This window comes from Ailuropoda melanoleuca, chromosome 17, assembly GCF_002007445.2.
Source record: "Ailuropoda melanoleuca isolate Jingjing chromosome 17, ASM200744v2, whole genome shotgun sequence".
NCBI lineage: Eukaryota > Metazoa > Chordata > Mammalia > Carnivora > Ursidae > Ailuropoda > Ailuropoda melanoleuca.
In genome coordinates, this window is record NC_048234.1 from 10445807 (window position 1) to 10464238 (window position 18432).

Consider the following 18432-nt stretch of genomic DNA (forward strand, 5'->3'; position numbering starts at 1 on the left):
TCTCAGAAGACAGGAGGGTCCCTCTGGAGACAAAGGCCCGACAAAGGCCTGACAGTGGAAATCCCCTGGGAGGAGGGAGAAGCGAAGATTCTCGGGCCGAGGGGGGGCAGCCTCCCTTCTCCATCCCGTGAGTGGCGCTGGCCACTAGGACACCAGGGAGCCGTGGCCTCCCACGATGCCGGAAGCACCAGGCTCTGAACGCAGCGGGCATCCCGAGTCTGTTAGAGTCCATATGAACTATGCCTCTTCAACCTTGCGCCATCCTGGCCTGTGGTTTCCAGGCCTGGTACCAGGTTCACACCAGGCTCGCCTGCACAGCTCTGCAGCACCCTGTGTCGGTCCTCAAGGGTCACTCGCCCAAGGGACCGCAGTCCCAGCAAGAGGGCCGTGAATGCGAGGAGGTAGAAAAGCCATCGGGACTCCAGTCCTTTCTGGTAACTTCCGGTAACGCTGGCAAGAGCAGCTCGGTGGGGACCACAGCCCAACAAGGAACAGAAGCCAAGAAAGTGCTAGTTGGAACGGAGGCTTAGGCATTTCGACAAAAGAGGAACAGCAAATGTCACCGGGAAAAATTCACCATCAGACCGAAACAAAATAGATTTATTAGAAATATTCCACAGTCATACACCATTCGCTGCCATGTTCACAGTCAATACATCCATGTCGGCGTGTCACGGCCTGATGGTGCTGGGTGTGCTCTTTGTAGAAACGAGGCCACGGATGTATCAACGGCATCCGACTAACGTAGTTAAAATCAGCGAGCTACGGAGGACGGTCTAGACTTAGCCAAAGTCTAAGCTGGGTCAAGGAAAGTGAAACACCCAGGAAGCCTGGGTGAAGGAGATATTAAAAAATACTTCTTAAGGGAGCTAGGCTCTAGATCTCTTACCGCACGATCTCAGGGGTTCATCCCCAAAGGGCAGGCAAGCTGGGGTGTGGCGAGAAGGGCCCGAGTCCTCTCCTTCCACAGGCCAGTGAGATGCCCGCCCTGCCCCGATGGGGGAGTGGGAGGGGGAGCTTCAGAGACACGGCCCGGGGTGTCTGGGGGAAGAGAACCTGCAGATACTGTCACCGCCAGATGGCTAATGGCTTTGGGATGCTTCGGATGGTCTTAACAAAAGCTCCAAATCAACAGCTGAATGAAGAACGAAAACCAGAGACTAACCTCATTTCTGAAGTCAGAAGGGACTGGGAGGAGACAAGTGGGCGTTTGCCGGGTTCCTCAGAACGCAAACCCCAGGGAGCAGGGGCTGGGGCGCTAACCCTCAGGCAACACAGCTCCCATCCATGAAAGATCTCACAACGAAGAAAACCACACACATCTCTCTAGGTCTTTAAAAAACCACACTCTTCTGGGTCTTGCATTTTGCACCTGTCTTTTCTAGAACAATGCATTTTAAAAAAAGGCGGGGGGTGGGGGGAGAAATCTGCAGAACCACCATGTGACTTTAAATGACTAGCGGCTGAAGGAAGATGAGAACACAAGTGGCTATTGCAAGCCTCGGGACAGAAAACTGGAAATAGTACAATTGGCTGACACGACCTTGCTTCCCACGTTCACCTTGTGCTCGGAACGCTCCGGCTAAAAATGGGTCTAAAAACCCCATCCTGTGGCCCAAACCCCGGGGCAGGGACAGTGTCCCCCCCCCCCCCGACTCAGGCCCCGCAAGTGCTGGAAGGCCTGGTCCCTGCAGGGCCAGATGGGCCCCCAACACCACCTGTGTTCCTATGAGCAGGACACACCCTTCCCCTTCTAGAAACATGACCACTGGCAAAGAAAATGGTAGTCAAGGAGCTTCTTTCAGTTATAAAAATAAATCGTACATGGCCTTTCTTTTACATGACATTTTTCCCTTCTTTTTCACCTAAAGGGAGCAGGCTCCAAGCGTGGGGGGAGGGAAAAGAGCAGCAGCACCACTGCAGAGACGCGGCCTGGCCCAGAACCGGATCATTGGGCTCATTTACAGTAATCACTACAAACAGGGCACCAATAATGTTAAGCACCCCCTCCATGTGTCCCAAGAACCTCAGTTGCCTCCCACACAGACCCTGCAGTAATCCCAGATTAAACACGACAACCCTACCGCTCGACCCAGCGACTCGGGATATTACCTTCCCGCCCCTGCCCTGGAGAGCAAGGCAGAAGTTCCGGGGTAATGAAAATGCATCAGTTATGTCAACAGAGGACAGATGCGTGAGGCAACACAAGGAGTCCCTTCCATTTGTGCATCAGGAAGGGGTAAATTAAATTTGCTCAGACTGTCCCTCTGCCTTCCAGGTGAAGACACAGGAGCCACCGAGGGGGTCACCCTTGCCAAAGCGCCCAGCAGCAACCTTGCTCATGGCCCGGCCCGGCCCTGGGAAGCGAGATCAAAGGCGTTCTCTCGCTCTCTCTCTCTTTCTCTCGGGCGGTTGTCAGGGGAACTCTGAAAATACACAGAGTGGATCCCCTGCCCCCGCTGTTCCAGATCCTCTGATTCCCGCCCAGGGCGCCCACCTGCACTCCCGAGCCCACCCCCACGCCCCTGCTCCTGGGGGAGCTCGAAGGGAAGGAGCCATCTCTGCCCACCCCTCAGGGCTTTGCTTCGGCTGCAAAAGTGAAGGGCCTGATGAGGTGCTAAAAACCAAGTCCGGAGTTGAAATAGTGTGAACATTTGCTGTCTGCCCCGTCTCTCCAGACACACACACCTCTTGGGCCTGTGTGTGCAAACACACGAAGACCTGGGTGGGCACGCGAGGAGCGTTCTGCATGGGGACGAACGTGTGAGGGCGTGAACGGGAATGGGAATGGGGGCGGGGGACGACGAGGACACGCAAAGGGAGGGGGCGACAGGGGCTGACGTCTCCCTTGCAGCATGGGAGCTCTGAGTGTGAGCCCGTGAGAGCGCACAGACGCACACTTCTGTCTGTGGGCCACCCCACGGGGACTCTGCAGCCACCCACCCCGCGGCTGCTCTGTACTCTCACACTTCTCTTCCATCCAAAGATTCTACAGTAAGTGACAGCAAGATCTAAACAGTGGGATCACGTTCTAGGGGTCCCAACTGTTATCTAGCTCGCAAGCACATTTCCCAAAAAGGCAGGGCTCAGGGTTTCCAGGCAGCGCGTGAGCGGAATGTGTGTCTTTTCGTGTTTTGTGGGGTGTTTCTTTTTTGGAGGGGGTGGGTGGGGGCTGGGGCAGAGTTTTTCTAAAGGCAGAAGCCTGGGTTTTTAGTGAAAAGATGATTGCTTTGGAAGTGCTGTTTGTGGTGGATCTCGGCAGCTCATGGGGGAAGTTGCACTGCATGACCAGAGATGTCCTAGTGGGTTCTCCTGGAGGGAGCCGGGACTGGGAGGAGGGAGGCCCGTGGGGGAGCAGAGCTTCCCAGCCCACGCTCCAAATGCATCTGGATTTAAAGCGGATGGATGCATGGCGGAACCCAGCTCGGCTTCTTATTTGCGTGCTAGTCCCCCCCAGTGGAGCGCTGTGGGCGGTGGATGGAGCGGGGCCTGCGGAAAGTGACCAGGTGCTTCGAGGACCAGCTGCAGGCCTCGGCAGACAGCGGCTCTCGGGCCGTCGGGCTCTACGTCTCGAAGTACTTGTAGATCTGGGCGACGTACTGCATCACGCTCTGCCAGTCGGGCCGGTCCGTGTACAGCATCTCACTGAGCTCCTGCGGGAGAAAAGAAGAGGTCACGCTGGGACGCCACGACCTCCCACCCCCTTCCCACGATGGGGCTCAGATCCAGGTTGGGGCTCCTGCTGCCTAGAAGCCCTCTTCCACCTGCTGGGACAGAAGGTGCAGGCAACACCAAAGTGCTGTTAAATGTGATTAGTGAAAAAGAAAAGTGTTTTATTCCTACTTAATCAGGAGATACCGCCCCTTTAAAAAAATTTTTTTTAAGATTTATTTGAGAGAGAAAGAGAGCATGAGGAGGGGGAGGGGCAGAGGGAGAAGCAGACTCCCCGCCTAGCAGGGAGCCCGATGCAGGACTCGATGCCAGGATGCCAGGATCGCAACCCAGCTGAAGGCAGATGCTTAACTGCGCCACTCGGGCGCCCCAAGATACTGTCCCCTTTGAAACACATTAGACATGACTTCCTGCCCCTTGCATCTTAATAACATGACAGCATTAAAAAAAGTTTTGTAAAGAGAAAGTCATCCATCATTCCATTATCAGAGAATGAGTTCCACTTTTCTAAGTTCTGTTGGAACGTACACCTATGTTCTCCCACACTTCCATCACGTGGACGTACTATCGTGTGCTCTGTGCCTTTATTTTATTATATTTTTTAAGGGGGGTGGTGGGAGGGGCAGAGGGAGAGAGGGAATCTCAAGCCTCTCGACCCTGAGATCATGACCTGAGCTGAAATCAAGAGTCGGACAATCAACTGACTGAGCCACCTGGGCGCCCTCTGTGCTTTTTCACTCATCGTTTTCCATACACGATTTCACATGCTGCTGTGCCGTGTCGCTGGCTGTCATGGTGGCCGAGGCGCACAGTCCAAGAACGGCCACCCCACATGACATCTAGTGCGACGTGTAGTCTGTGTTTACTTCTTCACGTTACAGACTTGGCGGAAAGCATCTCTGTGGGGTGTTGTTGGATTCCTGGCTTGAGATGAAGTCCCACAAAACGGGACTGACCATAGACGCCTTGAACCAACTGAACCCGCAACCACTGTCTTATTGGAATTCAGTGTTAGACCATTTCATGTTTGTTGTTGTCGTTCTTTCCCCCTTCGTTTCATAGGCGATCAGCAAGGAGACAGTAGAAGCCAGAGAGTGACAGGCAGGAGGGCTGGCTGGTCTGTCAAGAAGCCGGTCAAATGTTCCTGAAACGTCTGCCGCTCAACGTATTAAATCACTCTGGGATTGCATCTGGATTCTTTCGTGGTCATGAGAGAACAGCAGGAAAGGACTCCAAGGTAAAGCCAGGCGCAGGGATGGGCGGAAAAGCAAGGCTGAGCTTACTTAGCACATCTGTTCTTGGGTGGTGACAGAAATGAGCCCCGTGGGGTGCCTGGGTGGCACAGCGGTTAAGCGTCTGCCTTTGGCTCAGGGCGTGATCCCGGCGTTATGGGATCAAGACCCACATCAGGCTCCTCTGCTATGAGCCTGCTTCTTCCTTTCCCACTCCCCCTGCTTGTGTTCCCTCTCTCGCTGGCTGTCTCTATCTCTGTCGAATAAATAAATAAAATCTTAAAAAAAAAAAAAGAAATGAGACCCGTAACTGGCCACTTATTTTGTTTCCACAGTGCCTAAATACATTTTACGAGTTTTGCTTCTTGGTTGTGCTAAAGAATTACCAGCCTATCACCGGCAAGGATGTGTCTTCCGACGCAGGACACAGAAGTCCTGATCAATATTCACAGCTCTACTCAGACTATCTCATCACATGCCTGAACCTGACAATAATAACACTAAAACTATTTCGGTACATTGTCAACCTCACGTTCCAACACGTTGGAAGAAATAATGAAGCACGTTTCAGGGGAAGGGAGAGTATGCTGTGTGAACCAAAATCTGAGGCTGCGTGACATTTATCTGCATTAGTAGCTGAAAACCTTTCAAGATAGAAAGCACCAGGCCCAGCTGGTTTCACTGGCAAATTCTGCCAAATACTCAAGGAAGAATTAGTACCAACTGCACACATTCTCTTCCAGGAAATAGAAGAGGAGGCACACTTCCTCACTCATCCTGTGGAGCCAGCGTTGCCCTAACACCAAACCAGACAGAAATGTGACGAGAAAGCTACCCACTTCCCACATGAACACAGACACAAAACTCCTTAACAAATATCAGCAAACTGAATCATGATCAAGTGGGGTTCACATCAGGCATGCAAGGCAGGTTCAATATCCATCAGTGTCATTCATTATGAACAGGCTAAAAAAGAAAAATCCTGTGATCATATCGACAGATGCAGAAAAAGCATTTACACACATACCTTGAAGATATTTGTGTGTTCGGTTCCAGACCACCACAGTAGAGCAAACACAGCATAAACAAGTCAAATGAATTTTTTGTTTCCAGTACAACGAAGTTATGTTTACACTACACTGTGGCCTAATGTGTGTGCAACAGCCCATGTCTAAGAAAAACCCAACAATGTACATTTGACCCTCACACGACACAAGTCTGAACCGAGTGGATCCACTTATGTGTGGATTTTTTGGATAAATACAGTATGGTACTTAAATGTATTTTCTCTTCCTTATGATTTTCTTAATAACATATTTTTCCTCTACCTCACTTCAAGAATACGGTATGTAATATACAAAACACACAAAATATTTGTTAATTGATTGTTTATATTATCAGTAAGGCTTCTGCTCAACAGTAGGACATTAGCAAAGCTTCTGGGGAGTCAAAAGCTATAGAGATTTTTGACGGCCTGGGGGGGGGTTGGTACCCCCAACCTCTGTGTTGTTCAAAGGTCAAATGTACATTCCTTAAATAAAAAATATTTTATTGCTAAAAAAAATGCTAATCATCATCTAAGCTTTCAGCAAGGTGTAATCACTGATGACAGGTCATCACCATCACAAATATAATAATAATAAATATAATATAATTATAAACAATAATTTCAAGAATTACCAAAATGTGATACAGAGACACAAAGAGTGCACATGCTGTTGGCAAAACAGAGCCGACAGACTTGCTGGATGCAGGACTCCCACAAACCTTCAGTTTGTAAAAGAAAAAAAATGCAGTATCCGGGGAGCTCAATACAGTGAAACACAAATGAGGGATGCCTGTTTACAAAATTCAATAACTATTCATGATAAAAACTCCCCAAAAGCTAGAAAAATAGAAGGGTATTTCTTTTACCTAATAAAAGATACACATGAAAACCAAAAGTTGACCTCATACTTCATGGAGAGAGACTGAACACTTTCCCATTAAGATCAGGAGAAAAGAACAAGGCAAGGATGCCTTGTCTCACCTTTCCTACGCAACACTGTAACAGAAGTTCTAGCTAATGCAATAAGGCAAGAAAAAAAAAGAAAAAAGAAAAAAGAAACAAAAAGCATACAGACTGGAAAGGCAGGATTAAATCTCTATTTGCAGATGATATGATTGTCTATGTGAAAAACTCCAGTCTACCACAAAACCCATTGGAACAAATATGCAAGTTTAGCAAGATCTCAGTCAATAGCTCTCCTATTACAATACCATCAATGAACAACTGAAACATGAAACCAAACCAAACCATTTAAATGACATTAAATTTTTAAAAAGAATTTATATGCAGCAAACTTGTTTATAAAACACTACATGCAAAAAATTACCAAGCATTGATGGAAAAAATCAAGAAGCTCTAAATAAAAGGACAGTATTCCATGTTCATGGATCAGAAAGACTGAGTATTGACAAAATGTCAATTCTTCTCAATCTGATCTATAGATACAACACGATCCCAATCAAAATCCCTGCAAGCTCTTTTGGGAGGTAGATATTGACAAAGTGAGTCTAAAATTTATAAAGCAAAGGTGCTGGGACAAACAAATTCTAAGAAGAATCAAGTTGGAAGACCTGATTTCATGATCTACCAAGTTGTATGAATCAGGACAGTGTGGTATTGACCAAGTGACAGACGCTTAGATCATGTTATATCTATTTTACCACAATAAAAATAACTGGAACAAAAAGATAAGGTTTCCTGCCCTTGGGAGCTCATGGTCTTTGGGGGATGGAGATAAGTGCTATAATCGGATAAATTACAATGTAACACTCCGTGAGCTACATAGTACTCTTGTGCGTTAGGAGCCCAGAAGGTGGGCATGGATGTCCTGGATGCACGGCCATGGAGGAGGTAAGACCTGGGCTCTGGAGAAGGCCTGCCTGCCTGACTCTTGCCTTTGCTATTCACTAGTGTGTGACCTTAACGGAACTGCACTGGCCTCAGTGCTCCACCTGTAAGGAGCATCCGTCTTCACAGGACTCCTGAGAGGACTCCATGAGTCAACACGTGGAAAATGCCTGAGGGCGCCTGGGTGGCTCAGTGGGTTAAGCGTCCGACTCTTAATTTCAGTTCAGGTCATGATCTCAGGGTTGCGAGATCGAGTACCATGTTGGGCTCTGTGTTCCGTGGGCAGTCTGCTTCTCTCTCTCTCTCTCTCTCCCTCTCACCCTCCCCCTGCTTGCATGCACGCATGCTCTCTCTAAATAAACAAATAAAATCTTAAAAAAAAAAAAAAAGAAAATGCCTGGCACATAATAAACACACACAAAAAAATCTGTCATACTATTAAACTCAAATTAATTCTTTAAGTATCCTTCATGAAATTTATACTGAGGAGCTGGCTGAGTTATGCCTAAGGAATCATTTTGACATCCTCCTGGAACCCTGAGCCATAGAGACCTCCCCGTCCTCATCTCTGTGTGGTGACTGTTTGGGTGGCTTACTCGGCAGGCAGCGCCCTCACGGACTGCGTCACTCAGCATGAGGGCTGTCTCTTCACCAGGATACGCTCGGAGGGTCCGCACGTGCTGGCTGCCCTTCCAGTAACGGCCGTGAGGCCACCTATTCTTTTTCACCTATTCTTTCTGTGAGGAGCTGCTCACACTTGTGATATGGCGGGCTAACCCTCTCTGTCACACTGTGGCTGAGGAGGAATGAGTTCTCAAATTGGGAGAACGTGGTCGAGCTTTCATTTAAAAAATAACCTCATCCTTGCTAATATGCTACACCCAGAAACCTATATTTACTTGGGTCTACACCTATAAGTGAATTTTTTTCCCTCACTGATCTCACTATAGGCCTTGATCAAAGGCCTGGGGTTATTACGGCTGCCAATAGTGACTATATATATCTTAGAAGTATCATGTGTAATTAAGAACTATTTTTCAATCCCCATCAAGCTACGACAAAGCAAATTTCATAATATAGGAAGTTCCTGTACTGTTGACGACACCAACTAGTAAAATTGCTCACAAACATCCCTAAATGCTTTTGGGATTAATTATTATGCTTGTCAGTATCTCCTCACAGACATCAGTAAAAATGAAACTGCTGGTTCTGACAATTAGTTCAACAAGATGATTGCATTCCTGGCTTTCACTAACTCCTGCCTTACGTCCGATAAAAAAAAAAATTGGGAACAATTTAAATTAAAAAAGAAGCAAATGTTAGCTGTAACACTACAAAGAAAAACATATTCTGTGTATACTCTCATCTAACAAGTTCTCATTTTTTCTTTGGTTCCTTATGTTAATTATCTGTTGTTTTTTGTTAGCTGCTCAGTGTTTCAGAAGGGAAGATAAATCAGGTTCGTTTTATTCCATCTTGGCCAGATGGGTACGTCACCTCGTTTCTAAATTCTCGAGCCTCTTATTTCTGTGGTAGGGACGTCTGTTTCTTAAAAGTCTCAGATTTTGGATTTACAGGGATTTGTTGTGTGCATGACTACATTTTTTTTTTTTTAGATTTTATTTATTTATTTGACAGAGAGAGAGAGACAGCCAGCAAGACGCAGGGGGAGTAGGAGAGGAAGAAGCAGGCTCCCAGCGGAGCAGGGAGCCTGATGTGGGGGTCAATCCCAGGACCCTGGGATCATGCCGAGCCGAAGGCAGACCCTTAACGACTGAGCCACCCAGGCGCCCCTGCGTGACATTTTTAAACAATAAATTCGGTTTCTTTAATGGGTAATGTTCTATTCCGTTTTGAGTGAGTGTTGGAGAAATATTTACATTTAGTATTTGAAGAGATGTATTTGCATTTCTTTAGAAAATTGCTCATTCTGTTTTAAACATATTGGTGTCACACTGTTCACGGTACTGATGCTTCTATGATAGCTTTTCTTTTGCTTTTTCATTTCTCACATTCCCTACACCCTCTGAGGGTTACAGAGCTGTGTCTCACTGTGACTTCCATTTGGGTTTTTCCGATCACTGATGAGACTGAACATCTTTTTAAATGTTTATGAGCCATTCATGGTTTGCCTATTCTAGCCTTTGGTCATTTTCTACTTAGCTGTCTTTTTATTATCGGTTAGTAGAAATTACTTATAGATTATCTGTCTTCACTTTACTTTTTATGCAGTTCTGTTATGATGTGTCTAGATAGGTATTTTGTAATGATTCATCTTGTTTGAGGTTCATTAGGAATCTATGGTCTTTCATAATTCTGGAAAAATTTCGGGCACCATTTCTTCAAATATTCTCTCTCCCATTCTTTCTTTCCTCTTCTTCTGGAATTCCCACTGGCCATGGGACTTAGAAATTGTCTGATTTTATCTTCCATTCTCTAAAGCTCTGCAACAGACACTATTAGTTGGTTAATCTAATAGTCATTCCCAACCTCACTATCCCTTGTAGGCTTCCCGATAAAGAGAATGGAGAATATAAATTGCTTACTTTCTCAAACTCCCTTGCAGCTGGGGTGGCCACGTAACCCAGTACTGCTAATGAGCTGGAGGGACTCTGGGAAGCCTGTTGATTTCCTTATCAAAGAGGGAAGATAGGAGGTACTTGCTCTATCCGTTCCCCCTCCTTTCTGTCCAGCAGATGGGAGTGATGTCTGGAGCTTGGCAGCCATGTTCAACCCCAGAGGACATGGGGACAAAGAGCCAACAGATTAAAGGTGGTAGAGTGTAGATAAGACACAATCTGGGGTTGGTTGATTGACTGATTGATTATAATAACTGAGCAGTGAACCAATCCTAAAACTACTTCTGGACTTCTCATTAAAAAATAAAATTAACAGCTTTATGGTTTAAGCAACTGTTAGTTGGGTTTTCCCTTTCTTGAATTTGACTTTTTTTTAAAAAGATTTTATTTATTTATTTGAGAGAGAGAGAGAGAGAGAGAGAACGCACACATGTGCATGAGTGGGGTGGGGAGTAAGGGCAGAGGGGGTCTCACGACCTTGAGATCATGACCTGAGCCAAAATCAAGAGTTGGATGCTCAACAGACTGAGCCACCCAGGTGCCCACCCATTTCTTAAATTTGAATACATATAATAAAATCCCTCCATTATATATTCTGCTTTTTAAATGTCTATTTTATGTTCTGGATTATCTCCTTAGTTCTCTTTTCCAGCTCAGCAGTTCTCTCTCTCTCTCTTTTTTTTAAAGATTTTATTTATTTATGTGACAGAGAGACAGCCAGCGAGAGAGGGAACACAAGCAGGGGGAGTGGGAGGAAGAAGCAGGTCTTCCAGCGGAGGAGCCCGATGCGGGGCTCGATCCCAGGACCCCGGGATCACGCCCTGAGCTGAAGGCAGACACTTAACAACCGTGCTACCCAGGCGCCCCTCTAATCAGGTTTTCAACCAGACTGGGGTTTTTTTACTCCTAATTTTTATTTCTACAAGTTTCATTTGATTCTTTTTCCAGATCCTTTTTTTATTGTACATACTTTTTCCTTATGATTTTTATTCCCTTTTTAAATCTCTTTAATATGTTTAAACATAGCCTTCTGTAGTCTCTTTCTTATTATTTCATTTTATTTTAAAGATTTTATTTATTTATTAGACAGAGAGAGACAGCCAGCGAGAGAGGGAACACAGGCAGGGGGAGTGGGAGAGGAAGAAGCAGGCTCCCAGCGGAGGAGCCCGATGTGGGGCTCGATCCCAGGACTCTGGGATCACGCCCGGAGCCGAAGGCAGACGCTTAATGACTGAGCCCCCCAGGCGCCCCTCTTTCTTATTATTTTATTATCCCATGTTCTGGTACATGACCCTCTTGTTTGCTCTATCTGCTGACTAGCTCAACTAGATCATTTTCTTGAGTGTTTAGTCATTTTGGATTGTGAATGTGTTCTCAGTGGCCATTGTACTACTAGCCCAGATGCTTTGTGCCTCAGATGGTATAAACTAGGGTCTCCTTGCAGCACAGATATTATAAATTTGGACTCCAAACCTCATCTGGCCCAGTTTTCTTTTCTTGTAGATTCTCCTTTTTCTGGCCACAAAAAAAATCTAAGGTGGAGACCAGGCTTCCTTATCACTTCCCTCGACGGGCAGGTTGAGTTTCCTATTTTCCCCTTCCCTAAGAAGAACGTCATTTTGTGAGCTTGGGTTTTGTGCAAGGGTCTCAGTACTACTGTTCTGTTTATGGGAGCTCAGGGCCTTGTCTCTTGTTCCTGTGTGGGTACTAAATAAAACCTATGCCCATTAGGTAGCCTTTTATGATGAGCCCTCTACCCGCACTCCCAGACCCACTTCTGACCTTGGGCACAATCTCAGTTTACGCCTTGTGGCTCTGGTTTTCACTTCTCTTTGAATTTCTGACATCTGGCCATTTCCCATTCTTTCTTCAGACTGCAACTATGTGTTGATATTTTTATAATTACATTTTATCCAGATTTCTAGGTGACTTGAACAACAGGGCTTTAATAATTCAGTCTACCGTGCTTTCAGAAATGAAATTTATCCACAATGAAATCTTCGAAAAAAACTCTAAATTATATGTGGTTAGACTAACTAAATTTAAAAAAACATATATATGTGTGTATATGTATATATATATATATATATATATTTTTTTTTTTTTTTTAAGTAGGCTCCATACCTAGTGCAGAGCCCAATGCAGGGCTTGAACTCACAACCCTGAGATTGAGACCTGAGCTGAGATCAAGAGTCAGATGCTGAATTAACTGAGCCACCCAGGTGCCCCATGAATATTTTTATATTACGGATCATGAGTAACACATCTTTAGCCAAGGGATTTTAATGTTCTGTAAGAAATTGTTTAGAAGATGGCATAAAGTATCACAAGGATATAAAATAGGATACTTACCAGGCTGGGTTTGATGCCTACACTTTCGGCTGCTTCAAATGCCAACAAGAGATTCCTTTTCTAGGTTAAAAGGACAGAGACTGGAATTATCAACTAAAAATACATAGCTTTTAAAAAAATAAAAATAGAAATAAAAATATATAGCTTTTGCTGGGAAAGAACACGAAATGACACTCCCATATAGATGATCTACGATTATAAAACACTTAAAATTTTAAGTCAAATATGCAAACACGGGTTTCAGTCTAAGGAAGAAAACGATCAACAGGTTATAATTAAAATGACATTACCGATCGATTCCTGACTATCAAAGATAAATATCTGTTAGTTCAGTTATTTTTTACTTTGTCACGATTTATGACATACACATTCTGTTGTGTTTCGAGAGTTGTTTAATCATGGTGCTATATAGCATTTCACCCAAGAATTCTAAAGGCACTGTTCCACAATTAGCCTAATTTGTAGCTTCTTCCTGAGACTCTGGCTGTTCTCTTGTTTCCTCACCTGGATGAACTTAAGAATCACTCAATCATGGCTCCTCCCCTCCATAATTCATTTGAGAGTCATTAGGATGACATTAAAATTTAATTAGCTTGGTATATTAAGTTTAATCAAGACAGTCATGTTCCTGTAAGTGAGTATCATGTTTTATGTTCCCCAGTAGAATTTTGTGATTTTATGCATTTGGATTTTACGCACTTGGATTTTATACATAATTTTCTTTTTCCATTTCCCCATGGCCTCCACCCGCTGTCCTCGGGTGCACATATGGTTCCCGAAGGGGGAGGGCTCTGCCCTGACACCAAGGCCAACTCTCTGCTCTAGGTACCAGGTCACAAAAAACACTAAGACAAGGCTGTACACGTTTTCTCCCAGGCTGTGGTCGAGGCCTGGGAAAGCCGTTGATCTGTGGTCATCTTGCCCAAGCCACCAGCCCTCTTCCTCCAAATTAAGGGAAATTTATGGGCATGAATTGGAAACCTTATGCTTGTTTCCAAAACACTGCTCTCTGTTCTGCTGAGACGGGAGCTGTAAGTTGGCTCCTAGCTTCCTTTAATTGAGTCCAAACTTGCGGCAGCTAATCTCCTATTTGGTGCTTATTTTAAAGTCCTTTTGGTTAGTTTTGAGGGGGCAGGGGATTGGTAAGCCAGACTTCTGGCGACCATTACTCCAGAAGTCAAGGTATTTGATGCGATGCCAACTTGTTTTCTAAAATGCTACACCCGGGGACGCCTGGCTGGTTCAGCTGGAGCAAGCAACTCTTAATCTCAGGGTCGTGAGTTCAAGCCCCACACTGGGCATGGAGCCTACTTAAGAAAATAAGTAGAATGCTGCACCAGCCACAGTGCGTAAGTGTCCATTTTCTCACACTTCTACTGTCATAGACTATTAGGACCGAGCACTGTTATCTAATTCTCTCACTGCAACAGTGTCAGGCCCCCGCCAGAAGGCCGGGGGACGAAGCTGCCATTTACGGGGAGCAGGAGGGAGTGTGGCCATGGCGGAACCCACAGGCCAGAGCCAGGACAGTGTAAGCCCCTGGTAGAGATCTCTGCCACTGGCCCCCCTGGCAGCACATCTCACTTAAAACTGACAGCAGAAAGCATCCCAAGTCCAGAATTTCTCTCTCGCGTTAAAATTTTGTTTCAGACACTGACATGAAAACACTCCGCTCTATCACCCGAATCTCAGTAGCCTATGCGGGAGTTTCGCGGACTGACAGATAAATACGCTTTCTACTGAAAAAAAAAAAAAATGCCCAAAGCTTCCACTGACCGTAACTCAGATCTCTTTAATGCCGTCGAAGACGTCCTTATTAGTTTTATCAGAAATTCCCTCTTTAACACTGATGTCCAGCTGACTTGGTTTCATCACTTCCATGTGGGTAGAGGGCACAGCTCCTGATTTCTGAACCTCCCGGGCTGTCGTGAATCTCACAGCCCCGCAGCCCTCCACAATCTGACCTGGGTGCTCCCTGATAACAGCATCCTGGATTAGGGGGAAGACAGTCAACCCCCTGTGTAGAGACCACGGGCCCCTGTGCCACAAGGACAACGGGAAGTGAGTACACGGTGGCGTCTGGCTGTTCTGTTGCAGGTTTCCAAACCTGCAGCTGGTCACCGGCAGCTGGCCGTGTGGCGTGTGGGAATCACAGACGCCCACGGCGAGACAACGCACTTTCATAAGGAAGCAGCACTCATGACTCAAAGTGGGAAAGCAGACACTTTTAGGTTCACTATTTTCCAACAGGTCCACAGTGATCTGAGGACGAAGGGCCTAGGTATGGTTTGCATGAGAGCAAACATTTCACACCTTCAGAAGATTCCTATTTCAGATCGTGGGCGCAGAAGTGCTGAGACTTCTACTTACGACAGTTTTAGTGAGGTTTTGATTATTCTGAATTGTTTTACGCCAACTCTTGACTCAAGGGAAAAGGCAGAGGCTGCAGAGCGAAGAGGATGGATACAGAGGTCACTGCTGAAGGTGGGCTCTGCCAGCGAGGGGCATGTTGCACAGGCTGCATGCGCCCCACACGGCCCCAGCTTGGCTCCTGCCATCTCGCTGCTCTGCTCTGGTTCCCTCTGCTGGGTCATTCTCTCCCCAGACAACCAGCGCTGCTGTCCTCAACGTTCCTTAGCCTTCTCTCTATGTCTCTGTGATACTGTGATTTATAGCAAGGAGTATATTTGGCCTTTATCCAAGGTTCTGGGCACAGAGCTCCTAAAACTCTTATCATTTCCCATAAGAGCCATAGGGACATCTTTTGTTATAATCTTGGGTTTTTGTCCTCGTTCCAGAAATGCCGTCAGAGCAACAAAGCTGAAATAGGTGCCTTCTGTTATTCATAACAAGCCCCTTTCAACCACACCTGAGTTTATGCTAAAGAGATGATTTTTCAAACCCGCCCAGATAACCTACGGATGGGGGCTGGCTGCTAGGGGAACCAGCCATGTAACTGGAGGGTTGGAACTTGCGGTCCCATATCCCTTGACCCCAACCTCGGGGAGGGGAGACAGACTAGAGTTTGAGCTCAATCACTGATAGCCAATGATTTAATCAATCATGCCTGTGTAATGAAGCCTCTATTAAGCTCAAAAAGATGGGATTCAGAAAGCACCTGGGTTGGTGAATGCATCTGTGTGCTGGGAGGGTGGTGCACCCCAAGGTCCAAGGGGACAGAAGCTCCTGTACTCAGGACCCTTCTGGACCTCACCCTAGGGGTCTCCTCATCTGGCTGGTCATTAGTGACCTTCAATGTCCTTTGTAATGAACTGGTAACCTAGTGAGTACTGTTTTCCTGAGTTCTGGGAGCCATTCCGGCAAATTAATTGAACCCAAGGATGGAGTCAGAGGAACCTCTGGTTTATAGTTGGTCAGTCAGAAGCAAGGTGACAACGATGTGGTCACCGGGGTCTGAAATGGAGGGTGCAGTCTTCTCGCGGGACTAAGCCCTTAACCTGTGGGACCTGATGCTCGCTCCAGGAGGACAAGGTCAGAACTGAGTCACACTTGAGGACCCCCAGTTGGTGTTGCAGAACTGCCTGGTGTGGGCAACACCCTCCATCTGTTTCCGGAAGTGTCAGAAGGGAAACGCTGGGAGCAGAGTGGATACAGAGGAGTTTTTCTTTAGAGCTTCCCTTAGGACCTAGGACCAAAGTGATCTCCACTCTCCTGGCTTTAAATACCATCTATACCCCGCCCTGTTCGATACAGTAGCTACACCTGACACGTGGCTACTTAAATCAAAAGTCATTCAGATGAATCATTCGATTTTCTAGTCATTGAAAGCCACATTTATCAACGGCCCATAGGACTAGCGGCTACCATACTGGAGAGCGCAAATGTACAACTTTCCCATCGTTTCGATTCCCTTAGGCAGCACTTTCCTACTCCCTGATGACTCCCGGATCTGCCTTCCAGCTCTGATCTCCCCTCTGCACTCCGCATCTGTTATCCTACCGCCTGTCTGACACCGCAAACTGCATACACTTCAGGAACATCTCCCACTTAACATGATTCATAACAGAACTGTTCCTCCCCCCCCCAAAAAAAAGAACTGTCCCCCCCCAAATGTTTAATACTCCTGTCCAGCCTGCTTCACGGACTACCAACAAAGCACCACCCAAAAATTTTAGGTCTTGATATTTTTATATGCCCTGTGATGGTTAATTCAATGTATTGATGTGGCTAGGTCATGGTACCAGATGTCTGCCCAAACCTTATTCTAGATGTTTCTGTGAAGGTATTTTTAAGGTGAGATTAACATTTAAATCAGTAGACTTTGGGTAAATAAGGCTTTGGGTAAAGCACATCACCCACCATAGCATGGGTGGGCCTCACCCCATCAGTTGAAGGCCTTGATAGAAAAAGCCTGATCTCTCTCGAAGAAGAGGGAATTCTGCCAGCAAACAGCCTTCAGATCCAAACTGGCATTCATTTAACTTTCTTGTACACACACACACACACACACACACACACACACACACCCCTATTACTTCGGTTTCTCTGGAGAACCCTAACACTCCAGAAAATGAAATCACTCTGTTCAGTTATTACCACCATCAGTGTCATGGCCATGCTTTGGGCTTTATTTAAATCTAGGTGTGGGATAATCAAAACAAAACTTTCTAGCATTTCTATTCCTTCCCCATCTCGGAGAATGACTCGTCAGGCTAGACACGTCTCTCTTTCCTCTTGCCCTCCCCCACAACCAGTTACGAAGTCCAGCGGATTCTATACCTAAGACCTATTCTGAATCCTTCTCCATCTTTCTATCCATGATGGTACCGTCCCTGCTACAACAGCTAATGGCTGGAGTCAGGGATGCTGAGCCCTCACGCTGACGACTGCAAGGGCCTCCCATCTGATAGCACCTCCCTCATTCTCCTTCCCTTTCCAATTCTTGTTTTCACGTAACACCCACAGAGATCTTTCAAAAACACGAACCGTGTGTCTCCACCACTGAGAATCCTTCAGTGACTTCCAACTGAGTTTAGAGCAAGAGGCAGATTTCTTCCCAGAGCCCTCCATGGAAGCCCTGCAGGGTCTGGCCCCATCTGGCCCCCAGAACCATCCCAGGTCACTCTTCCCTGCTCACTGCCCTCTTGCCAGCAGGCCTTCCTCTATGTCCCTGACTGCACCCAGCTGACTGTCAGGCTGCTCCCTGGCTCTGGAAAGCTCCCCCAGCTCTTTGTGTTATTGGCTCCTGGTTCGTTCGGACGAGTATCGGTTCTCAGAGAGGCCTTCTCAGCCTTCCTGATCTAAATTAGGAAACCTGCCCATATCCACAGCACGAGGTTTCTCTTGTAGCTCTTCTGCAATTTATTTATAACATTACCTTTTCCAGGTTTACTCACTTGTGGACCTGTCTCTCTACTTTAGAGGGCAAAGAACAGGTCTACATTGTTCAGTTATCTTTATTCCCTGTGCACGATGCTTGGCGAGAAATACTTGTGGACAGAATGAGGGCAGGGCCCAGAACAGCATTTTCCAAAGTACGCTCTGTGGAATATGGTTTTGTAGAATGTTCTAGGTCAGGGTTTGGCAAACTCTGGCCTGTGGACCAAATCTGGCCCACAGCCTGTTTTTGTAAATAAAGTTTTATTGGAACAGAGCATGCCCATTTGTTTCTTCTGGGGCCACTTGGAAGCTACCATGGTGGACAAGCAGCTGTGACAGAGACCCGTGGATCCACCAAGTC

The 18432-nt window shown here is 46.4% G+C and overlaps 1 protein-coding gene across 6 annotated transcripts in view; it reads right to left on the minus strand.

Moving 5' to 3' along the window:
- Positions 1–582: 582 nt before the first annotated feature.
- The window catches only part of SPECC1 (sperm antigen with calponin homology and coiled-coil domains 1), a 271543-nt gene continuing 253693 nt past the window's right edge, over positions 583–18432 (minus strand). For all 6 annotated transcript variants that reach the window (XM_034647245.1, XM_011227029.3, XM_034647242.1 and 3 more), the window contains 2 exons: positions 12732–12791; positions 583–3653 (listed from right to left, as the gene is read on the minus strand). In XM_034647245.1, coding sequence (XP_034503136.1) covers positions 3564–3653; positions 12732–12791 — 150 coding nt within the window. In that variant the 3' untranslated portion in view covers positions 583–3563. The remainder of the gene's footprint in view (positions 3654–12731; positions 12792–18432) is intronic.